Source organism: Salmo trutta, chromosome 28 (genome assembly GCF_901001165.1).
Source record: "Salmo trutta chromosome 28, fSalTru1.1, whole genome shotgun sequence".
Lineage (NCBI taxonomy): Eukaryota > Metazoa > Chordata > Actinopteri > Salmoniformes > Salmonidae > Salmo > Salmo trutta.
The window spans coordinates 1,246,303-1,271,579 of NC_042984.1; the positions used below are offsets into that span (position 1 = coordinate 1,246,303).

Consider the following 25,277-nt stretch of genomic DNA (forward strand, 5'->3'; position numbering starts at 1 on the left):
TTATTATCCCTGCTAACTGACCTGTCACTGTTATTATCCCCGCTAACTGACCTGTCACTGTTATTACCCCTGCTAACTGACCTGTCACTGTTATTACCCTGCTAACTGACCTGTCACTGTTATTATCCCTGCTAACTGACCTGTCACTGTTATTACCCTGCTAACTGACCTGTCACTGTTATTATCCCTGCTAACTGACCTGTCACTGTTATTATCCCTGCTAACTGACCTGTCACTGTTATTATCCCTGCTAACTGACCTGTCAATGTTATTACCCTGCTAACTGGGCTGTCACTTTCATATCATCACAAAAGGTTAAAAAAGGTAATTGAGGTAATTCTGTTTTGATTCACTCCAAAAGAAAAAAATCAAGAAGTGAGAAGTGGTAAGCAGAAAGCTGTGGTGCGCTGATATACAGGCTAGTGGCTGGGTGGGTCTGTTAGGGGCTGGGTGGGTCTGTTAGGGGCTGGGTGGGTCTGTTAGGGGCTGGGTGGGTCTGTTAGGGGCTGGGTGGGTCTGTTAGGGGCTGGTTGGGTCTGTTAGGGGCTGGTTGGGTCTGTTAGAGGCTGGTTGGGTCTGTTAGAGGATGGTTGGGTCTGTTAGGGGCGGGTGGGTCTGTTAGGGGCTGGGTGGGTCTGGTTGGGTCTATTAGGGGCTGGGTGGGTCTGTTAGGGGCTGGGTGGGTCTGTTAGGGGCTGGTTGGGTCTGTTAGGGGCTGGTTGGGTCTGTTAGGGGCTGGTTGGGTCTGTTAGGGGCTGGTTGGGTCTGTTAGGGGCTGGGTGGGTCTGTTAGGGGCTGGGTGGGTCTGTTAGGGGCGGGTTGGTCTGTTAGGGGCTGGTTGGTCTGTTAGGGGCTGGTTGGGTCTGTTAGTGGCTGGTTGGTCTGTTAGGGGCTGGTGGGTCTGTTAGGGGCTGGGTGGGTCTGTTAGGGGGCTGGTTGGTCCTGTAGGGCTGGTTGGTCTGTTAGGGGCTGGTTGGGTGGGTCTGTATGGGGCTGGGTGGGTCTGTTAGGGGCTGGGTGGGTCTGTTAGGGGCTGGGTGGGTTCTGTTAGGGGCTGGGTGGGTCTGTTAGGGGCTGGTTGGGTCTGTTAGGGGCTGGGTGGGTCTGTTAGGGGCTGGGTGGGTCTGTTAGGGGCTGGTTGGGTCTGTTAGGTGCTGGGTAGGTCTGTTAGGGGCTGGTTGGGTCTGTTAGGGGCTGGTTGGGTCTGTTAGGGGCTGGGTGGGTCTGTTAGGGGGCTGGTTGGGTCTGTTAGGGCTGGTGGGTCTGTTAGGGGATGGTTCTGTTAGGGGGCTGGGTGGGTCTGTTGGGGGGGGGTTGGGTCTGTTGGGGGCTGGGTGGGTCTGTTATGGGCTGGTTGGGTCTGTTATGCGGCTGGGTGGGTCTGTTTAGGGGCTGGTTGGTCTGTTAGGGGGCTGGGTGGGTCTGTTAAGGGCTGGGTGGGTCTGTTAGGGGCTTGGTTGGGTCGGTTAGGGGCTGGGGTGGGTCTGTTAGGGGGCTGGTTGGGTCTGTTAGGGGGCTGGTTGGGTCTGTTATTAGTGGGGCTGGTTGGGTCTGTTAGGGGCTGTTGGGTCTGTTAGGGGCTGGGTGGGGTCTGTTAGGGGCTGGGGTGGGGTCTGTTAGTGGGCTGGTGGGTACTGTTAGGGGCTGGGGTGGGTCTGTTAGGGGCTGTTGGGTCTGTTATGGGCTGGTTGGGTCTGTTAGGGGCTGGGTGGGGTCTGTTAGGGGCTGGGTGGGGCTGGTTGGGTCTGTTAGGGGCTGGGTGGGTCTGTTAGAGGCTGGTTGGGTCTGTTAGGGGCTGGTTGGGTCTGTTAGGGTCTGTTAGGGGCTGGTTGGGTCTGTTAGGGGCTGGTTGGGTCTGTTTAGAGGGGCTGGTTGGGTCTGTTAGTGGCTGTTGGGGTCTGTTAGGGGCTGGTTGGGGTCTGTTAGGGGCTGGGTGGGTCTGTTAGGGCTGGTGGGTCTGTTAGGGGCTGGGTGGGTCTGTTAGGGGCTGGTTGGTCTGTTAGGGGCTGGTTGGTCTGTTAGGGGCTGGTTGGGTCTGTTAGTGGCTGGTTGGTCTGTTAGGGGCTGGTGGGTCTGTTAGGGGCTGGGTGGTCTGTTAGGGGCTGGGTGGGGTCTGTTTAGGGCTGGGTGGGTCTGTTAGGGGCTGGTTGGGTCTGTTAGGGGCTGGGTGGGTCTGTTAGGGGCTGGGTGGGTCTGTTAGGGCTGGGTGGGTCCTGTTAGGGGCTGGTTGGGTCTGTTAGGTGCTGGTGGGTCTGTTAGGGCTGTTTGGGTCTGTTAGGGCTGGTTGGGTCGTTAGGGGCTGGTTGGGTCTGTTAGGGGCTGTTTGGGTCTGTTAGGGGGCTGGGTGGGTCTGTTAGGGGCTGGGTTGGGTCTGTTAGGGGCTGGTTGGGTCTGTTAGGGGCTGGGTGGGTCTGTTAGGGGCTGGGTGGGTCTGTTAGGGGCTGGGTGGGTCTGTTAGGGGCTGGTTGGGTCTGTTAGGGGCTGGGTGGGGGCTGGTTGGGTCTGTTAGGGGCTGGTTGGGTCTGTTAGGGGCTGGTTGGGTCTGTTAGGGGCTGGGTGGGTCTGTTAGGGGCTGGGTGGGGCTGGTTGGGTCTGTTAGGGGCTGGGTGGGTCTGTTAGAGGCTGGTTGGGTCTGTTAGGGGCTGGTTGGGTCTGTTAGGGCTGGTTGGGTCTGTTAGGGGCTGGTGGGTCTGTTAGGGGCTGGTTGGGTCTGTTAGGGGCTGGGTGGGTCTGTTAGGGGGCTGGTGGGTCTGTTAGGGGCTGGTTGGTCTGTTAGGGGCTGGTTGGTCTGTTAGGGGCTGGTTGGTTGGGTCTGTTAGGGGCTGGTTGGGTCTGTTAGGGGCTGGTTGGGTCTGTTAGGGGCTGGGTGGGTCTGTTAGGGGCTGGGTGGGGCTGTTAGAGGCTGGTTGGGTCTGTTAGGGGCTGGTTGGGTCTGTTAGGGTCTGTTAGGGGCTGGTTGGGTCTGTTAGGGGCTGGTTGGGTCTGTTAGGGGCTGGTTGGGTCTGTTAGTGGCTGGTTGGGTCTGTTAGGGGCTGGTTGGGTCTGTTAGGGGCTGGGTGGGTCTGTTAGGGGCTGGGTGGGTCTGTTAGGGGCTGGTTGGGTCTGTTAGGGGCTGGTTGGGTTGTTAGGGGCTGGTTGGGTCTGTTAGGGGCTGGGTGGGTGTTAGGGGTGGTTGGGTCTGTTAGGGGCTGGGTGGGTCTGTTAGGGGCTGGTTGGGTCTGTTAGGGGCTGGGTGGGTCTGTTAGGGGCTGGTTGGGTCTGTTAGGGGCTGGTTGGGTCTGTTGGGGTGGGTGGGTCTGTTAGGGGCTGGTTGGGTCTGTTAGGGGCTGGGGGGTCTGTTAGGGGCTGGTTGGGTCTGTTAGGGGCTGGGTGGGTCTGTTAGGGGCTGGTTGGGTCTGTTAGGGCTGGGTGGGTCTGTTAGGGGCTGGTTGGGTTGTTGGGGCTGGGTGGGTCTGTTAGGGTGTGGTTGGTCTGTTAGGGGCTGGGTGGGTCTGTTAGGGGCTGGGTGGGTCTGTTAGGGGCTGGTTGGGTCTGTTAGGGGCTGGGGGGTCTGTTAGGTGGGTGGGTCTGTTAGGGGCTGGGTGGGTCTGTTAGGGGCTGGGTGGGTCTGTTAGGGGCTGGTTGGGTCTGTTAGGGGCTGGGTGGGTCTGTTAGGTGCTGGGTGGGTCTGTTAGGGGCTGGTTGGGTCTGTTAGGGGCTGGGTGGGTCTGTTAGGGGCTGGGTGGGTCGGTTAGGGGCTGGGTGGGTCTGTTAGGGGCTGGGTGAGTCTGTTAGGGGCTGGGTGGGTCTGTTAGTGGCTGGGTGGGTCTGTTAGGGGCTGGGTGGGTCTGTTAGGGGCTGGGTGGGTCTGTTAGGGGCTGTGGGTCTGTTAGGGGCTGGGTGGTCCTGTTAGGGGCTGGTTGGGTCTGTTAGGGGCTGGGTGGGTCTGTTAGGTGCTGGGTGGGTCTGTTAGGGGCTGGTTGGTCTGTTAGGGGCTGGTTGGGTCTGTTAGGGGCTGGTTGGGTCTGTTAGGGGCTGGGTGGGTCTGTTAGGGGTTGGTTGGGTCTGTTAGAGGCTGGTTGGGTCTGTTAGGGGCTGGTTGGGTCTGTTAGGGGCTGGTTGGGTCTGTTAGGGGCTGGTGGGTCTGTTAGGGGCTGGTTGGGTCTGTTAGGTGCTGGTTGGGTCTGTTAGGGGCTGGTTGGGTCTGTTAGGGGCCGGGTGGGTCTGTTAGGGGCGGGTGGGTCTGTTAGGGGCTGGTTGGGTCTGTTAGGGGCTGGGTGGGTCTGTTAGGTGCTGGGTGGGTCTGTTAGGGGCTGGGTGGGTCTGTTAGGGGCTGGGTGGGGGTCTGTTAGGCTGGGTGGTCTTTAGGGGCTGGTTGGTCTGTTAGGGGCTGGGTGGGGTCCTGTTAGGGGGCTGGTGGGTCCTGTTTAGCTGGTTGGGTCTGTTTAGGGGCTGGGTGGGGCTGGTTGGGTCTGTTAGGGGCTGGTTGGGTCTGTTAGGGGCTGGTTGGGGTCTGTTAGGGGCTGGGTGGGGTCTGTTAGGGGCTGGGTGGGGCTGTTAGAGGCTGGTTGGGTCTGTTAGGGGCTGGTTGGGTCTGTTAGGGTCTGTTAGGGGCTGGTTGGGTCTGTTAGGGGCTGGTTGGGTCTGTTAGGGGCTGGTTGGGTCTGTTAGTGGCTGGTTGGGTCTGTTAGGGGCTGTTTGGGTCTGTTTAGGGGCTGGGTGGGTCTGTTAGGGGCTGGGTGGGTCTGTTAGGGCTGGGTGGGTCTGTTAGGGGGCGGGTTGGTCTGTTAGGGGCTGGGTGGGTCGTTAAGGGCTGGGGTGGGTCTGTTAGGGGCTGGTTTGGGTCTGTTAGGGGCTGGGTGGGTCGGTTAGGGGCGGGGTGGGTCTGTTAGGGGCTGGTTGGGTCTGTTAGGGGCTGGGTGGGTCTGTTAGGGGCTGGTTGGTCTGTTAGGGGCTGGTTTGGGTTCGTTTAGGGTGGTGGGTCTGTTATGGGCTGGTGGGTCTGTTAGGGGCTGGGTTGGGTCTGTTAGGGGCTGGTTGGGTCTGTTAGGGGCTGGGTGGGTCTGTTAGGGGCTGGTTGGGTCTGTTAGGGGCTGGGTGGGTCTGTTAGGGGCTGGTTGGGTCTGTTAGGGGCTGGGTGGGTCTGTTAGGGGCTGGTTGGTCTGTTAGGGGCTGGGTGGGTCTGTTAGGGGCTGGTTGGGTCTGTTAGGGGCTGGGTGGGTCTGTTTGGGGGTGGGTGGGTCTGTTAGGGGCTGGGTGGGTCTGTTAGGGGCTGTGGGTGGGTCTGTTAGGGGCTGGTTGGGTCTGTTAGGGGCTGGGTGGGTCTGAGGGTAGGGGCTGGGTGGGGCTCTGTTACGGTGCTGGGTGGTCTGTTAGGGGCTGGTGGGTCTGTTAGGGGCTTGGTTGGGTCTGTTAGGGGCTGGTGGGTCTGTTAGGGGCTGGGTGGGTCTGTTCGGGGCTGGTGGGTCTGTTAGGGGCTGGGTGGGTCTGTTAGGGGCTGGGTGAGTCTGTTAGGGGCTGGGTGGGTCTGTTAGGTGGCTGGTGTGGGTCTGTTAGGGGCTGGTTGGGTCTGCTTAGGGGCTGGGTGGTCTGTTAGGGGCTGGTGGGTCTGTGTAGGGCTGAGGTGGGTCTGTTAGGGGCTGGGTGGGTCTGTTAGTGGGCTGGGTGGGTCTGTAGTGGCGGGTTGGGTCTGTTCGGGGCTTGGTTGGGTCTGTTAGGGGCTGGGTGGGTCTGTTAGGGGTGTGGTTGGGTCTGTTAGGGGCTGGGTGGGTCTGTTAGGGGCTGGTTGGGTTGTTGGGGGCTGGTTGGGTCTGTTAGGGGCTGGGTGGGTCTGTTAGGGGCTGGTTGGGTCTGTTAGGTGCTGGTTGGGTCTGTTAGGGGCTGGTTGGGTCTGTTAGGGGCTGGGTGGGTCTGTTTGGGGCTGGTTGGGTCTGTTAGGGGGCTGGGTGGGTCTGTTAGGGGCTGTTGGGTCTGTTAGGGGCTGGGTGGGTCTGTTAGGTGCTGGGTGGGTCTGTGGGGGCTGGGGTGGGTCTGTTAGGGGCTGGGTGGGTCTGTTAGGGGCTGGGTGGGTCTGTTAGGGGCTGGGTGGTCTGTTAGGGGCTGGTTGGGTCTGTAGGGGCTGGGTGGGTCTGTTAGGGGCTGGTTGGGTCTGTTAGAGGCTGGTTGGGTCTGTTAGGGGCTGGTTGGGTCTGTTAGTGGCTGGTTGGGTCTGTTAGGGCTGGGTGGGTCTGTTAGGGGCTGGGTGGGTCTGTTAGGGGCTGGTTGGGTCTGTTAGGGGCTGGTTGGGTCTGTTAGGGGCTGGGTGGGTCTGTTAGGGGCTGGTTGGGGTCTGTTAGGGGCTGGTTGGGTCTGTTAGGGGCTGGTTGGGTCTGTTAGAGGCTGGTTGGGTCTGTTAGTGGCTGGTTGGGTCTGTTAGGGGCTGGTTGGGGCTGGTTGGGTCTGTTAGGGGCTGGATGGGTCTGTTAGGGGCTGGTTGGGTCTGTTAGGGGCTGGTTGTGTCTGTTAGTGGCTGGTTGGGTCTGTTAGTGGCTGGTTGGGTCTGTTAGGGGCTGGTTGTGTCTGTTAGTGGCTGGTTGGGTCTGTTAGTGGCTGGTTGGGTCTGTTAGGGGCTGGTTGGGTCTGTTAGTGGCTGGTTGGGTCTGTTAGGGGTTGGTTGGGTCTGTTAGGGGCTGGTTGTGTCTGTTAGTGGCTGGTTGGTTCTGTTAGTGGCTGGTTGGGTCTGTTAGGGGCTGGTTGGGTCTGTTAGGGGTTCCATCCTGTGCTTATTGGGTCTGGTTGGATCGTTGCCGGGGCCTCCGAACCGTAGATATTTGCTGGCGCAGGATATCCTGGACCGAGGACACGCACTGGAGACCAGGAGCGCTGAGCCGGCACAACCCATCCTGGTTGAATGCTCACTTTAGCCCGGCAAATGCGGGGAGCCGGCAACGAGTAGACCAGGCTGGGAATGCGCTCTGGATATACCGTGCACATCACCGCATAACACGGTGCCTGACTGGTCACACGCTCCCCACGGTAAGCATGAGGAGTTGGCTCAGGTCTAAACCCTGACTCCGCCAATCTCCCCGTGTGCCCCCCCCCCCCAATTCTTTTTTGGAACTGCCTCTCGGGCTTCCGTCATTGCCGTGACTCCTGATCTCGTCACCGTTCCTCCCTCGCTGCTTCCACCTGTTCCCATGGGAGGCGATCCCTTCCGGCCTGGATTTCCTCCCACGTCCAGGATCCTTTGCCGTCCAGGATGTCCTCCCATGTCCACTCCTCCTGGCCATGCTGCTTGGTCTGTTTTGGTGGGATGTTCTGTAAATGCTGTCGTTTGTAGTTGAAGTGGACCAAGGCGCAGCGTGGAAAGTGTTCATGATACTTTTATTCACCAAACACTTACAGTAAACAAAATAACAAAAGGTCAAAATAACGAAAGCGCACAGTTCTGTCAGGAACAGACACTAAACAGAAAACAACATCCCACAAACACAGGTGGAAAACAGGCTGCCTAAGTAGGATTCCCAATCAGAGACAACGATAGACAGTTGCCTCTGATTGGGAACCACACTCGGCCCAAAAACAAAGAAACAGAAAACATAGACTTCCCCACCCGAGTCACACCCTGACCTAACCAACCATAGAGAATAATAAGGCTTTCTACGGTCAGGGCGTGACACAGCCAGCCTTTATGGTCTGCAAAGAAAGGGGTAGCGGTACAGAGTCAATGTGCGGGGGCACCAGTTAGTTGAGGTAATATGTACATGTAAGTAGTGACTATGCATAGATGATAACAACAGAGAGTAGCAGCGGTGTAAAAGGGGGTGGGGGGGGCAATGCAAATAGTCTGGGTAGCCATTTGATTAGATGTTCAGGAGTCTTATGGCTTTGAGGGGTAGAAGCTGTTTAGAAGCCTCTTGGACCTAGACTTGGCTCTTGATGAGAGATCCTTAGGCCCATTGTCTTGCCCTTCATCCGAACGCTTACATTCCTGTTAATCTAACTGCATTGTCATATTAACAGTAGCTATTACAGTGAAAAAATACCATGCTATTGTTTGAGGAGAGTGCAAAACAACATAACACTTTTATCACGGCAACTGGTTTGATACATTTACCTCTGAAGGTAAATAATGTACTTACATTCAGTAATCTTGGTCTGATCTGTCATCCTGAGGGTCCCAGAGATAAAAATGTAGCGTAGTTTTGTTTGTATTATCTTTTACCAGATCTAATGTGTTATATTCTCCTACATTAATTTCACCTTTCCACAAACTTCAAAGTGTTTCCTTTGAAATAGTATCAAGAACATACATATCCTTGCTTCAGGGCCTGAGCTACAGGCAGTTAGATTTGGGTATGTCATTTTAGGCAATTGATTTTTTTTTAAGTGTATGATCATTAAGAGGAGTATCTGTGACCAGCAGATGCATATCTGTATTCCCAGTCTTGTGAAATCTATAAATTCGGACCTAATTAATTTATTAAAATGGACTGATTTCCTCACATGAACTGTAACTTAGTAGATATTCATGTTGTTGTCTGATTGACAGGATGCTTCAGAATAATCAGCTGGAAAGACTTCCCAATGACATTCCATGGAATCTACCCAACCTGCTGTCTCTGTGAGTAACACACACACACACATATACACACAGATATACACACACACAAGCACACAGACAAGCGCACACGCACACACTCCTCACCTGGTGTGTTTTATGTGTGTGTGAGGCAGCGTCAGTAATCTATCTTTACCTCTAGACTAATAAATATTAAATACTAATAAATATTAAATACTAATAAATACTAAATACTAATAAATATTAAATACTAATACATTTAAATACTAATAAATACTAAATACTAATAAATATGAAATACTAATAAATACTAAATACTAATAAATACTAAATACTAATAAATACAAAATACTAATAAATACTAAATACTAATACATACTAAATACTAATAAATGCTAAATACTAACAAATACTAAATACTAATAAATACTATTTCTACAATTGTCACGACTTCCACCGAAGTCGGTTCCTCTCCTTGTTCGGTCTTCTAGCCATCATCGATCCACTTTTCATTTTCCATTTGTTTTGTCTTGTCTTCTCACACACCTGGTCTCATTTCCCTCATTACATGTTGTGTATTTAACCCTCTGTTCCCCCCATGTCTTTGTGCGGAATTGTTTATTGTAAGTGCATGTGCACGTTTTCTGTGGTGCGCGACGGGTTTTGTACCCATTTGTTTGTGGTTCTGTTTTCCGGTGGTTCTATGAATAAAACTGCTCCCTTGATTACCAAGTTTTGCTCTACTGCGCCTGACTACCCTGCCGCCAGTTACGCACTCCCTTACAACAATGACTTTCATAAAGTTTTACCTCTAGACTAATAAATACTAAATACTAATAAATACTACAGCTACAATGACTTTTATAAAGTTTATAAAGTTTTTACATCAGCAGATGTCACAAAGTTCTTATACAGAAACCCAGCCTAAAACACCAAACAGCAAGCAAAGCAGGTGTAGAAGCACGGTGGCTAGGAAAAACTACCTAGAAAGGCCAGCACCTAGGAAGAAACCTAGAGAGGAACCAGACTCTGAGAGGTGGCCAGTCTTCTTCTGGCTGTGCCGGGTGGAGATTATAAGAGCACATGGCCATTAAATGCCAGATTGTTCTTCAAGACATTCAAACTTTCATAGATGACCAGCAAGGTGAAATAATAATCCGTGTTTATAGAGGGTGCAACAGGTCAGGAGTAAATGTCAGTTGGCTTTTCATAGACGAGCATTCAGAGTTAGATACAGCAGGTGCGGTATAAAGAGAGGGGGTCGAAGAAGCAGGTACGGGACAAGGTAGCAGGTCCAGTGAACAGGTCAGGGTACCATAGCCGCGGGTAGAGCAGCATAAACTGGATCAGCTGCACGACCCGGTGAATTGGGACGAAGACAGCCAGGAGTCATCAGGCCAGATAGTATCTGAGGATGGATCAACAACATTGTAGTTACTCCACAATACTAACATAAATGACAGGGTGAAAAGAAGGAAGCCTGTACAGCATACAAATATTCAAAAACATGCATCCTGTTTGCAATAAGGCAATAAAGTAATACTGCAAAAAATGTGGCAAAGAAATTAACTTTTTGTCCTAAATACCAAGCGTTATGTTTGGGGCAAATCAACAGAAAACATTATTGAGTACCACTCTTCATATTTTCAAGCATGTTGGTGGCTGCATCACGTTATGGGTATGCTTGTCATCGGCAATGACTAGGGAGTTATTTTATGATAAAAAGAAAAGGAATAGAGGTAAGCAGAGGGAAAATCCTAGCAGAAAACTTGTTACAATGTGCTTTTCCAACAGACACTGGGAAACAAATTCACACAAGGCCAAATATACACTGGAGTTGCTTACCAAGATGACATTGAATGTTCCTGAGTGGCCCAGTTACAGTTTTGACTTAAATCGGCTTGAAAATCTATGGCAAGACTAGAAAATGGCTGTCTACAAACTTGAAATAGCTTGGAAAAAAAATTATTTTTACAGTAATGGGCAAATATTGTACAATCCAGGTGTGCAAAGCTCTTATAGACTCACAGCTGTAATCACTGCCAAAGGTGATTCTAACATGTATTGACTCAGAGGGTTCAATATATTAGTGTTTTATATTCCATTAGAATTGTTTTAATGTTAGAATTTGTCTTTCACTTTAATATTGCAGAGTATTTTGTGGAGATCATTGACATTAAATGACAATTTAATCAATTTTAATCCCACTTTGTAAAATTATTATATGGTTATTGTATGGACAGGCATAAGCTACGGACAACCAACACAATTGCATTTTATCAATGGCAATTTGAATGCAGAGATACTGTGACGAAATCCTGAGGCCCATTGTGAGGCCCATTTTTTTGTTTTTTAAAGATATCTGTGATCAACAGATGCATATCTGTATTCCCAGTCATGTGAAATCCACCATATTTTGGGACCTAATGAATTTATTATAAATGACTGATTTCCTAATACAGTATGAACTGTAACTCAGTAAAATCTTAGAAATTGTCCCATGTTGCGTGTATATTTTTTTATTCCGTAGGGATTTTTAATGAGTTACATGTTTACACTGTCAGAGTGGCTGGGCGTTGACCAAAAGACCGCTACATTGGGATTACATTTTTTCTTTCAGATAGAGCATGAATTCAGAGCATGCATTGTAACGGCTGTCGGGAGAGAGAGTAGACCAAGGTGCAGCGGAGTTAGTGTTCATCATGAATATTTAATTACGTAAGAACACGATACAAAAAACAAGAAAAAACCGACAGCCAAACAGTACTGACAGCTAACACACTGAACAGAAACAATTACCCACAAACCCCAACGGAAAAACATGTACTTATGTGTGACTCCCAATCAGCAACAACGAGCTTCAGCTGTGCCTGATTGGGAGCCACACACGGCCCAAAACAAAGAAATACAAAAACATAGAAAAAGGAACATAGAATGCCCACCCAATGTAACACCCTGGCCTAACCAAAATAAAGAACAAAAAAAACCCTCTCTATGGCCAGGGCGTTACATGCATTCAGATAGAGCATGAATTCAGATCATGTATTCAGATAGAGCATGAATTCAGAGCATGTATTAAGATAGAGCATGAATTCAGAGCTTGTATTCAGATAGAGCATGTATTCAGAAAGAGCATGTATTCATGAATTCAGAGCTTGTATTCAAATAGAGCATGTATTCAGATGGAGAATGAATTGAAATCCCCCCAGTTAATTATCTGATGTCCATAAAATGATTCAAAGAGACTCTAAATTAGGTGATAAAAATGAGGTGATAAATTACATGATACATTAGGTCATAAATTAGGTCATAAATTAGGTGATAAAGTAGATGATAAATAAGGTGACAAATTACATGATAAATGAAGAATGTGATCAAGATGTATTGATATGAATTCAACGACCGTTTGTTCTCCCCTCCCCTCTTCCCTCCCCTCCCCTCCCCTCCTCTCCCCTCCCCTCCCCTCCCCTCCCCTCCCCTCCCCTCCTCTCCTCTCCTCTCCTCTCCCCTCCCCTCCCCTCTTCCCCCCCCTCCCCTCCTCTCCCCTCCTCTCCTCTCCTCTCCTCTCCTCTCCTCTCCTCTCCTCTCCCCTCCCCTCCCCTCCTCTCCCCTCCCCTCCCCTCCCCTCCTCTCCCCTCCCCTCCCCTTCCCTCCCCTCCTCTCCTCTCCTCTCCTCTCCCCTCCCCTCCCCTCCTCCAGGCGTCTGGATGCTAACCTGTTATCTGAGGTGCCTGCGCGTTCACTAGGTGGTCTTAGGTCTCTAAGACACCTGTGGTTGGATGATAACAGTCTAACAGAGATCCCTGTCTCTGCTCTGGACTCTCTGCCGGCCCTACAGGCGATGACCCTCGCTCTCAACCACATCACTCACATACCTGACCACGCATTTAGCAACCTGTCATCACTGGTCGTACTGTGAGTATCCTCTGGTCGTACTGTGAGTACCCTCTGGTCGTACTGTGAGTACCTTCTGGTTGTGTGTGTGGGGGGGATTGGGTGTGTGTCTGTTATCTGACAATGTATCTGTTGTCTTTCTGATGTCAGTTGTGTTGAGATGTGTGTTTTTTTTAACTGTGATTGGTTTGAAAAGTCTGTCCCTCGTTGTGATTGGCTGTCTTTCTGTGCGTAGTCATCTCCATAACAACCAGATCCAGACGATGGGAGAGAGGTGTTTCCAAGGTTTGCTCAGTCTGGAGACACTGTGAGTAACACACACACACACACACACACACACACACACACACACACACACACACACACACACACACACACACACACACACACAGAGAGAGAGAGCTTGGGGAAATGTATCCCATCCTATGGAGTTCTCCAGACGTCCCTGTGCCCAAGAACACAAAGTCAACCTGCCTAAATGACTACAGACCCATAGCACTCACATCTGTAGCCATGAAGTGCTTTGGAAGGCTGGTCATGGCTCACATCAACACCATCATCCCAGAAACATTTTACATTTGAGTCATTTAGCAGACGCTCTTATCCAGAGCAACTTACAGTAGTGAATGCATACATTTCATTTCATGCATTTTTCATTATTATTTTTTTTCATACTGGCCCCCCATGGGAATTGAACCCACAACCCTGGCATTGCAAACACCATGCTCTACCAACTGAGCCACAGGGAAGCCTGGACCCAATCCAACTTGCATACCGCCCCAACAGATCCACAGATGATTGTAATACGTACTGGCGGCAGAGAAGTCAGGCACAGGAGAGCAAAGACTGTGTTACAACGGTGAAGTTTAATAATAAAAATCACCGTGAACAAAACACAATAAATAAATACAATGGGACGAAACCCTTCGCACGCCAGACATAACGTGCACAAACTCTTACAATCAACAACACCGGACAAGGACATGAGGGGAAACAGAGGGTTAAATACACAACATGTAATTGATGGAATTGAAACCAGGTGTGAGGGAAGACAAGACAAAACCAATGGAAAATGAAAGGTGGATCGGCGATGGCTAGAAGTCCGGTGACGTCGACCGCCGAGCGCCGCTCGAACTAGGAGACCGACTTCGGTGGAAGTTGTGACAATGATGCAATCTCTATTGCACTCCACACTGCCCTTTCCCACCTGGACAAAAGGAACACCTATGTGAGAATGCTGTTCATTGACTACAGCTCAGCGTTCAACACCATAATGCTCTCGAAGCTCATCACTAAGCTAAGGACCCTGGGACTAAACACCTCCCTCTGCAACTGGATCCTGGACTTCCTGACGGGCCGCCCCCAGGTGGTGAGGGTAGGTAATAACACATCTGCCACGCTGATCCTCAACACAGGGGCCCCTCAGGGGTGTGTACTCAGTCTCCTCCTGTACTCCCTGTTCACCCACGACTACATGGCCAGGCACGACTCCAACACCATCATTAAGTTTGCAGATGACACAACAGTGGTAGGCCTGATCACCAACAACAACAAGACAGCCTATAGGGAGGAGGTCAGAGACCTGGCTGTGTGGTGCCAGAATAACAACCTATCCCTCAATGTAACCAAGACTAAGGAGATGATTGTGGACGACAGGAAAAGGAGGACCGAGCACGCCCTCATTCTCATCGACAGGGCTGTAGTGGAGCAGGTTGAGAGCTTCAAGTTTCTTGGTATCCACATCACCAACAAACTAACATGGTCCAATCACACCAAGACAGTCGTGAAGAGGGAACAACAAAACCTAGACTGAAAAGATTTGGGTCCTGAGACCCCCAAAGGTTCTACAGCTGCAACATCGAGAGCTTCCTGACTGGTTGCATCACTGCCTGGTACGGCAACTGCTCGGCCTCCGACCGCAAGGCACTACAGAGGGTAGTGCGTATGGCCCAGTACATCACTGGGGCCAAGCTGCCTGCCATCCAGGACCTCTACACCAGGCGCTGTCAGAAGAAGGCCCTAAAAATTGTCAAAGACCCCAGCCACCCCAGTCATAGACTGTTCTCTCTACTACTGCATGGCAAGCAGTACCGGAGTGCCAAGTCTCGGACAAAAAGGCTTCTCAACAGTTTTTACCCCCAAGCCATAAGACTCCTGAACAGGTAATCAAATGGTTACCTGGACTATTTGCATTGTGTGCCCCCCCAACCCCTCTTTTACGCTGCTGCTACTCTCTGTTCATCATATATGCATAGTCACTTTAACTATACATTCATGTACATACTACCTCAATTGGGCCGACCAACCAGTGCTCCTGCATATTGGCTAACCGGGCTATCTGCATTGTGTCCCGCCACCCGCCAACCCCTCTTTTACGCTACTGCTACTCTCTGTTCATCATATATGCATAGTCACTTTAACCATATCTACATGTACATACTACCTCAATCATCCTGACTAACCGGTGTCTGTATATAGCCTCTCTCCTGTATATAGTCTCTCTACTGTATATAGCCTCTCTCCTGTATATAGCCTCTCTCCTGTATATAGCCTCTCTGTTCATCATATATGTATAGTCACTTTAACCATATCTACATGTACATACAACCTCAATCAGCCTGACTAACCGGTGTCTGTATGTAGCCTCGCTACTTTTATAACCTCGCTACTGTATATAGCCTGTCTTTTTACTGTTGTTTTATTTCTTTACCTACAGTGGGGGAAAAAGGTATTTGATCCCCTGCTGATTTTGTACGTTTGCCCACTGACAAAGAAAGGATCAGTCTATCATTTTAATGGTAGGTTTATTTGAACAGTGAGAGACAGAATAACAACAAAATAATCCAGAAAAACGCATGTCAAAAATGTTTTAAATTGATTTGCATTATAATGAGGGAAATAAGTATTTGACCCCCTCTCAATCCGAAAGATTTCTGGCTCCCAGGTGTCTTTTATACAGGTAACGAGCTGAGATTAGGAGCACACTCTTAAAGGGAGTGCTCCTAACCGCAGCTTGTTACCTGTAAAAAAGACACCTGTCCACAGAAGCAATCAATCAGATTCCAAACTCTCCACCATGGCCAAGACCAAAGAGCTCTCCAAGGATGTCTGGGACAAGACTGTAGACCTACACAAGGCTGGAATGGGCTACAAGACCATCGCCAAGCAGCTTGGTGAGAAGGTGACAACAGTTGGTGCAATTATTCACAAATGGAAGAAACACAAAAGAACTGTCAATATCCCTCGGCCTGGGGCTCCATGCAAGATCTCACCTTGTGGAGTTGCAATGATCATGAGAACGGTGAGGAATCAGCCCAGAACTACACGGGAGGATCTTGTCAATGATCTCAAGGCAGCTGGGACCATAGTCACCAAAGAAAACAATTGGTAACACACTACGCCGTGAAGGACTGAAATCCTTGCCAATGAACATCTGAATGATTCAGAGGACAACTGGGTGAAAGTGTTGTGGTCAGATGAGACCAAAATGGAGCTCTTTGGCATCAACTCAACTCGCCGTGTTTGGAGGAGGAGGAATGCTGCCTATGACCCCAAGAACACCATCCCCACCGTCAAACATGGGGGTGGAAACATTATGCTTTGGGGGTGTTTTTCTGCTAAGGGGACAGGACAACTTCACCGCATCAAAGGGACGATGGACGGGGCCATGTACCGTCAAATCTTGGGTGAGAACCTCCTTCCCTCAGCCAGGGCATTGAAAATGGGTCGTGGATGGGTATTCCAATATGACAATGACCCAAAACACACGGCCAAGGCAACAAAGGAGTGGCTCAAGAAGAAGCACATTAAGTTCCTGGAGTGGCCTAGCCAGTCTCCAGACCTTAATCCCATAGAAAATCTGTGGAGGGAGCTGAAGGTTCAAGTTGCCAAACATTAACCTCAAAACCTTAATGACTTGGAGAAGATCTGCAAAGAGGAGTGGGACAAAATCCCTCCTGAGATGTGTGCAAACCTGGTGGCCAACTACAAGAAACGTCTGACCTCTGTGATTGCCAACAAGGGTTTTGCCACCAAGTACTAAGTCATGTTTTGCAGAGGGGTCAAATACTTATTTCTCTCATTAAAATGCAATTTTTTTTATAACATTTTTGACATGTGTTTTTCTGGATATTTTTGTTGTTATTCTGTCTCTCACTGTTCAAATAAACCTACCATTAAAATGATAGACTGATAATTTCTTTGTCAGTGGGCAAACGTACAAAATCAGCAGGGGATCAAATACTTTTTTCCCCCACTGTACCTATTGTTCACCTAATACTTTTTTGCACTATTGGTTAGAGCCTGTAAGTAAGCATATACCTGTTGTATTCAGCGCACGTGACAAATAAACTTTGATTTGATTTGAGATGTTTAAGGTAGATACAGCATGTATCTAAGCTACAAGTTAATCAACAAGCTTCATGTTCTTCACATTCCACTCTAATGTAGGCAATTTAATCAAAAATATATTAAAATACAAATCAAGTTAATTGCTGATGCTAAAAGACAGTTGATCATATTTAATCAAAATGGTTTAGAACAGATTGTGTTGTTGTTTCATTAATACGCGGGATGAGAGAACTATGACCTTGGCCTAGGTCAAGCCAGGTTACTATGCTGTTACCATGGGGTCACTGTGGGAGGTCATGTGATTGGTGTAAACACAGCAAGACCTCTGATTGGCTGATGTCTCTATGACATTCTGTCATTATGATAACTGTCATGTGATGGAGAAACAGACGAGCTAGTGATTATTGGAGATGATTAAAATTACACTGTGTGTGTGTTTGTGTGTGTGTGTGTGTGTGTGTGTGTATATGTGTGTGTTTTCAGCCCTTCTTAACCCTCTATTATAAAGTCATGAACGGGGCTAGTTAGTGTAGGAGGACTACTGTAATAGATGAACGGGGCTAGTTAGTGTAGGATGACTACTGTAATAGATGAACGGGGCTAGTTAGTGTAGGGGGACTACTGTAATAGATGAATGGGGCTAGTTAGTGTAGGGGGACTACTGTAATAGATGAATGGGGCTAGTTAGTGCAGGAGGACTACTGTAATAGATGAATGGGGCTAGTTAGTGTAGGGGGACTACTGTAATAGATGAATGGGGCTAGTTAGTGTAGGAGGACTACTGTAATAGATGAACGGGGCTAGTTAGTGTAGGAGGACTACTGTAATAGATGAATGGGGCTAGTTAGTGTAGGAGGACTACTGTAATAGATGAACGGGGCTAGTTAGTGTAGGAGGACTACTGTAATAGATGAATGGGGCTAGTTAGTGTAGGAGGACTACTGTAATAGATGAACGGGGCTAGTTAGTGTAGGGGACTACCGTAATAGATGAATGGGGCTAGTTAGTGTAGGAGGACTACTGTAATAGATGAACGGGGCTAGTTAGTGTAAGGGGGCTACTGTAATAGATGAATGGGGCTAGTTAGTGTAGGGGGACTACTGTAATAGATGAACGGGGCTAGTTAGTGTAGGGGGACTACTGTAATAGATGAATGGGGCTAGTTAGTGTAGGGGGACTACTGTAATAGATGAATGGGGCTAGTTAGTGTAGGGGGACTACTGTAATAGATGAATGGGGCTAGTTAGTGCAGGAGGACTACTGTAATAGATGAATGGGGCTAGTTAGTGTAGGGGGACTACTGTAATAGATGAATGGGGCTAGTTAGTGTAGGGGGACTACTGTAATAGATGAATGGGGCTAGTTAGTGTAGGAGGACTACTGTAATAGATGAACGGGGCTAGTTAGTGTAGGGGGACTACTGTAATAGATGAACGGGGCTAGTTAGTGTAGGAGGACTACTGTAATAGATGAACGGGGCTAGTTAGTGTAGGGGGACTACTGTAATAGATGAATGGGGCTAGTTAGTGTAGGGGGACTACTGTAATAGATGAATGGGGCTAGTTAGTGTAGGAGGACTACTGTAATAGATGAACGGGGCTAGTTAGTGTAGGAGGACTACTGTAATAGATGAACGGGGCTAGTTAGTGTAGGGGGACTACTGTAATAGATGAATGGGGCTAGTTAGTGTAGGGGGACTACTGTAATAGATGAACGGGGCTAGTTAGTGTAGGGGGACTACTGTAATAGATGAATGGGGCTAGTTAGTGTAGGAGGACTACTGTAATAGATGAACGGGGCTAGTTAGTGTAGGGGGACTACTGTAATAGATGAACGGGGCTAGTTAGTGTAGGGGGACTACTGTAATAGATGAATGGGGCTAGTTAGTGTAGGGGGACTACTGTAATAGATGAACGGGGCTAGTTAGTGTAGGGGGACTACTGTAATAGATGAACGGGGCTAGTTAGTGTAGGGGGACTACTGTAATAGATGAATGGGGCTAGTTAGTGTAGGGGGACTACTGTAATAGATGAATGGGGCTAGTTAGTGTAGGGGACTACTGTAATAGATGAATGGGGCTAGTTAGTGTAGGGGGACTACTGTAATAGATGAACGGGGCTAGTTAGTGTAGGGGGACTACTGTAATAGATGAACGGGGCTAGTTAGTGTAGGGGGACTACTGTAATAGATGAATGGGGCTAGTTAGTGTAGGGGGACTACTGTAATAGATGAACGGGGCTAGTTAGTGCAGGAGGACTACTGTAATAGATGAATGGGGCTAGTTAGTGTAGGGGGACTACTGTAATAGATGAACGGGGCTAGTTAGTGTAGGGGGACACCTCACTACAACTGTCTCGGTGTCACGAGTGCTGTCTTCGTATTCCCCGTCATAAATCAGCCAAGGAGCAGCGTGCCGTTAGTTCCACATATTTATTTAGTGAACTCCGAACAAAACAAGAAAACAGGTGAAACTGAAACAAACGTGACGTTCTGGGGCTGCTCACACACATCTGCACAAAAACAAGATCCCACGAAAACAAAGGGGAAAAACAGGCTGCCTAAGTATGGCTTCCAATCAGAGACAACGATAGACAGCTGCCTCTGATTGGAAACCATACCCGGCCAAAACATAGAAAACAAAACAACATAGAATGCCCACCCACCTATCACACCCTGGCCTAACTAAACAGAGAAAACTCAGCTCTTCTAGGTCAGAGCGTGACACTTGGACTCAGAGGACATTCTGGTCATACCCTAAGTAGTACACTATACTACACTTACAAGTGTACACTAGTCAATACTCCCCGTCTGAGAACATGTCTGGTCACACCCTAACTAGTCTCAATCATTGAAACAACATCAACTTTTACCCTCAAAACCAGAGTTATACACAGAAAAATATATATCCATGAATTCTATCAAGACCAGGGTCTCATTCCCAATGGTGCAAACGTTTAGTAATTTAGTCATCGACTGTGTTTTTAATTGTTTGTAACGACTGTTGCAGGGAGTAGACGCAGCGTGTTGAGTGCTCATCATGTATTTATTGAACTGAGAACACATAAACAAATAAACAAAAAACCGACAGCCAAACAGTTCTGTCAGGTAAGCAACACTAAACAGAAATTAACCACCCACAAAACCCAAAGGAAAACAGGCTGCCTAAGTATGGCTCCCAATCAGCGACAACGATGTACAGCTGTCCCTGATTGAGAGCCATACCAGGCCAAAACAAAGAAATACAAAACATAGAAAAAAGGACAAAGAATGCCCACCCTAGTGTAACGGCTGTCTGTGGAAGTAGACCAAGGTGCAGCGGAGTTAGTGTTCATCTTGAGTTTTAATTTACGAACGAACATGATACAACAAAACAAGAAAACCGACAGCCAAACAGTACTGTCAGGTGCAAGACACTAAACAGAAACAATCCCCCACAAAACCCAAAGGAAAAACAGGCTCCTTATGAGTGACTCCCAATCAGCAACAACAAACTACAGCTGTGCCTGATTGGGAGCCACACACGGCCCAAAACAAAGAAATACAAAAACATAGAAAAACGGAACATAGAATGCCTACCCTGGCCTAACCAAAATAGAGAATAAAACCCCTCTCTATGGCCAGGGCATGACAATGTTTCTCTCTCTCTCTCTCAATTCAATTCAATGTCAATTTAAGGGCTTTATTGGCATGGGAAACATATGTTAACATTGCCAAAGCAAGTCAAGTAGATAATAAACAAAAGTGAAATAAACAAAAATTAACAGTAAACATTATACTCACAAAAGTTCCAAAAGAATCAAGACATTTCAATTGTCATATTATGTCTATATACAGTGGTGTAATGATGTGCAAATAGTTAAAGTACAAAAGGGAAAATAAATAAACATAAATATGGTTTGTATTTACAATGGTGTTTGTTCTTCACTGGTTACCCTTTTCTTGTGGCAACAGGTCACAAATCTTGCTGCTGTGATGACTGTTGTATTTATCAAAATTGGGTTTGCTTTCTAATTCTTTGTGGGTCTGTGTAATCTCAGGGAAATATGTGTTTCTAATATGGTCATACATTTGGCAGAAGGTTAGGAAGTGCAGCTCAGTTTCCACCTCATTTTGTGGGCAGTGTGCACATAGCCTGTCTTCTCTTGAGAGCCAGGGTCTGCCTGCGGCGGCATTTCTCAATAGCAAGGCTATGCTCACTGAGTCTGTACATAGTCAACGCCTTCCTTAAGTTTGGGTCAGTCATAGTGGTCAGGTATTCTGCCATTGTGTACTCTCTGTTTAGGGCCAAATAGCATTCTAGTTTGCTCAGTTTTTTTGTTAATTCTTTCCAATGTGTCAAGTAATTATCTTTTTGTTTTCTCATGATTTGGTTGGGTCTAATTGTGTTGCTGACCAGCTTGCTTAGGGGACTCACTCTCTCTCACTCTCTCTTCCGATCTCCCCCTTTCCCTCTATCCCCCTCTCTCTCTCCCTCTCTATCTCCCCCTCTCTTTCTCTCCCTATCTATCTCCCCCTCTCCCTCTGTCTCCCTCTTCCTCCCTCTTCCTATCTCCCCCCCTCTCTCGCTCTCTCAGGGATCTGAACTACAATAATCTACCAGAGTTTCCTACAGCCATCAGGACCCTGGCAAAACTTCAGGAACTGTGAGTTCACACACACACACACACACACACACACACACACACACACACACACACACACACACACACACACACACACACACACACACACACACACACACACACACACACACACACACACACACACACTGATAAACACGCACACACACACACACAGCTGCCTGCATATGACCATCATATGTTCTCTCTGTAATCAGGTGGTTTATGTTACATTTCTATCATATGTGTGTGTGTGTGTGTGTGTGTGTGTGTGTGTGTGTGTGTGTGTGTGTGTGTGTGTGTGTGTGTGTCTTAGGGGGTTCCACAACAACAACATCAGAGCGATCCCTGAGAGAGCCTTCATGGGAAACCGCCAACTACAGACCATGTTAGTACCCCACACACACACACACACACACACACACACACACACACACACACACACACACACACACACACACACACACACACACACACACAAAGGCCTTGATGAAATAAAGTTTAAAAAACAACATGACCTCTTCCTCAGTCACTTCTATGAGAATCCCATCCAGTCCGTGGGAAGATCCGCTTTCCAGTTTTTACCTAAGCTCCATACACTGTGAGTAATGAGAATCCCATCCAGTCTGTGGGAAGATCCGCTTTCCAGTTTTTACCTAAGCTCCAATATTCACATGTGTGTGTACCATCTAACTAACAAGCACGTCCCTCTCCAGCTCCCTAAACGGGGCGACCCAGATACGAGATTTCCCCGACCTGAAAGGAACCACTAGCCTGGAAACACTGTAAGAGAGACACACACACACACACACACACACACACACACACACACACACACACACACACACACACACACACACACACACACACACACACACACACACACACACACACACACACACACACACGTCCTACTGCTGTAATGAGTGCAGGGCCTCAGTCTCCTCTAACTACCTAATGAGTGTCTCATAGAATGGGAACAGAGACAGAAATAGAAGGAGAGAGAAGGGTTGTGCCATCAGGTATGAAACACTATTATCCAAAGCAACTTACAGCAGGAATCAAACACATGGCGTTGCCAGCACCATGTTCTACCAGCAGATCCACAGGGGCTCTAGGAGGGTACGACAGGCTCTAGAAGGGTACAACAGGCTCTGGGAGGGTACAACAGGCTCTGGGAGGGTACAACAGGCTCTAGGAGGGTACGACAGGGGCTCTGGGAGGGTACGACAAGGGCTCTGGGAGGGTACGACAGGCTCTAGAAGGGTACAACAGGCTCTGGGAGGGTACGACAGGGGCTCTGGGAGGGTACAACAGGCTCTGGGAGGGTACAACAGGCTCTGGGAGGGTACGACAGGGGCTCTGGGAGGGTACGACAGGCTCTAGAAGGGTACAACAGGCTCTGGGAGGGTACGACAGGGGCTCTGGGAGGGTACAACAGGCTCTGGGAGGGTACAACAGGCTCTGGGAGGGTACGACAGGGGCTCTGGGAGGGTACGACAGGGCTCTGGGAGAGCACGACAGGGGCTCTGGGAGGGTACAACAGGCTCTGGGAGGGTACAACAGGCTCTGGGAGGGTACGACAGGGGCTCTGGGAGGGTACGGCAGGGGCTCTGGGAGGGTACGGCAGGGGCTCTGGGAGGGTACGGCAGGGGCTCTGGGAGGGTACGACAGGGGCTCTGGGAGGGTACGACAGGGGCTCTGGGAGGGTACGACAGGGGCTCTGGGAGGGTAGAACAGGCTCTGGGAGGGTACGACAGGGGCTCTGGGATGGTACGACAGGGGCTCTGGGATGGTACGACAGGGGCTCTGGGAGGGTACGACAGAGGCTCCGGGAGGGTACGACAGGGGCTCTGGGAGGGTACGACAGAGGCTCTGGGAGGGTACAACAGGGGCTCTGGGAGGGTGTGACAGAGCAAACACATGCAGTGACTTTCAGAAAGTTCTGGGGTGTTAGGATATCCTTGGACCAGCAGAATCTGGTCTCCCATCCAGGGACCAAGTAGTCCCGACCCTGCTAAGCTTCAGAGGCAAGCCAGCAGTGGTCCGGTTCGTGCCTATTGACCTAGCTGTCTCACTGTGTTAGTATCACAGAGACAGAAGAACCTACTGGCTTCCCTGGACCTAAACAATCACAACAATACACAAATACACTCTTCTGTCTCTCACTCCACACACACACCCCCCCCCCCCCCTGTCTCTCTCTCCTCTCTCTCTAGGACATTGACCAGGGCTGGTCTCTCTACTCTTCCTCAGCGGTTGTGCCTGCAGCTACCCCGCCTCAGAGTACTGTGAGTACTTTGAACGCAAGAATGTCCACACACACAATTCAATTGAACTGTACCCCTTTAAATGCCCCAGTTGATAAAATCCCAAACCCACAGAAATGCTTAACTCTGACATGGATCTGAAACCCCAGATTACACGATAATGATATTTTTGTCTGTGTGTTCACAGCGAGCTGTCTCATAATCAGATAGAGGATCTACCCAGCTTCTATCACTGCTCTGCCCTGCAGGAAATGTGAGTCAACATGGTGAAATGGTTGTAGCTTAGAAAAACGTTCCCAAAACGGAATGTTAGAACAACGTTCCAATAACAGATGTTAGAACAATGTTCCAATGACAGAATGTTAGAACAACGTTCCGATGACAGAATGTTAGAACAACGTTCCGATGACAGAATGTTAGAACAACATTCCAATAACAGAATGTTAGAACAATGTTCCAATAACAGAATGTTAGAACAAAGTTCCAATAATGGTATGACTGAAATAGTAGGAGTCTATGCTTCAGTATTGCAGTTTCACTGCTTGTTTTGTAGTAACAGGGTGTGTGTGTGTGTGTGTGTGTGTGTGTGTGTGTAGAGGCCTGCAGTATAACAACATTAGGAGGATTGAGAGGAATACCTTCCAGCAGCTCAGCTCTCTACGGTCTCTGTGAGTATACACTTTACTCTCTGTGAATACTCTTTACTCTATGTGAATACTCTTTACTCTCTGTGAATACTCTTTACTCTCTGTGAGTATACTGTTTACTGTATGTGAATACTCTTTACTCTCTGTGAATACTCTTTACTCTCTGTGAGTATACTGTTTACTGTATGTGAATACTCTTTACTCTCTGTGAGTATACTGTTTACTGTATGTGAATACTCTTTACTATCTGTGAATACTCTTTACTCTCTGTCAGTATACTGTTTACTCTCCGTGAATACTCTTTACTCTCTGTGAATACTGTTTACTCTCTGTGAATACTCTTCACTCTCTGTCAGTATACTGTTTACTCTCTGTGAATACTCTTTACTCTCTGTGAATACTCTTTACTCTCTGTGAGTATACTGTTTATTCTCTGTGAATACTCTTTACTCTCTGTGAATACTCTTTACTCTCTGTGAATACTGTTTACTCTCTGTGAATACTCTTTACTCTCTGTCAGTATACTGTTTACTCTATGTGAATACTCTTTACTATCTGTGAATACTCTTTACTCTCTGTCAGTATACTGTTTACTCTCTGTGAATACTCTTTACTCTCTGTGAGTATACTGTTTACTCTGTGAATACTGTTTACTCTCTGTGAATACTCTTTACTCTCTGTGAGTATACTGTTTATTCTCTGTGAATACTCTTTACTCTCTGTGAATACTCTTTACTCTCTGTGAGTATACTGTTTACTCTCTGTGAATACTCTTTACTCTCTGTGAATACTCTTTACTCTCTGTGAATACTCTTTACTCTCTGTCAGTATACTCTACTCTCAGTGAGTATACTGTTTACTCTATGTGAATACTCTTTACTCTCTGTGAATACTCTTTACTCTCTGTGAATACTCTTTACTCTCTGTCAGTATACTCTACTCTCAGTGAGTATACTGT

At 48.5% G+C, this 25,277-nt stretch overlaps 1 protein-coding gene across 1 annotated transcript in view; it reads left to right on the forward strand.

The window, feature by feature from the left end:
- lgr6 (leucine-rich repeat containing G protein-coupled receptor 6) overlaps positions 1 to 25,277 on the forward strand; it is a 60,126-nt gene that overhangs the window by 18,528 nt on the left and 16,321 nt on the right. Inside the window, 10 exon segments of the mRNA XM_029718248.1 lie at positions 8,510 to 8,581; positions 12,239 to 12,454; positions 12,669 to 12,740; positions 21,358 to 21,426; positions 21,719 to 21,790; positions 21,932 to 22,003; positions 22,119 to 22,187; positions 23,622 to 23,693; positions 23,860 to 23,925; positions 24,269 to 24,340. Of these exon segments, the coding sequence (XP_029574108.1) occupies positions 8,510 to 8,581; positions 12,239 to 12,454; positions 12,669 to 12,740; positions 21,358 to 21,426; positions 21,719 to 21,790; positions 21,932 to 22,003; positions 22,119 to 22,187; positions 23,622 to 23,693; positions 23,860 to 23,925; positions 24,269 to 24,340 (852 nt within the window).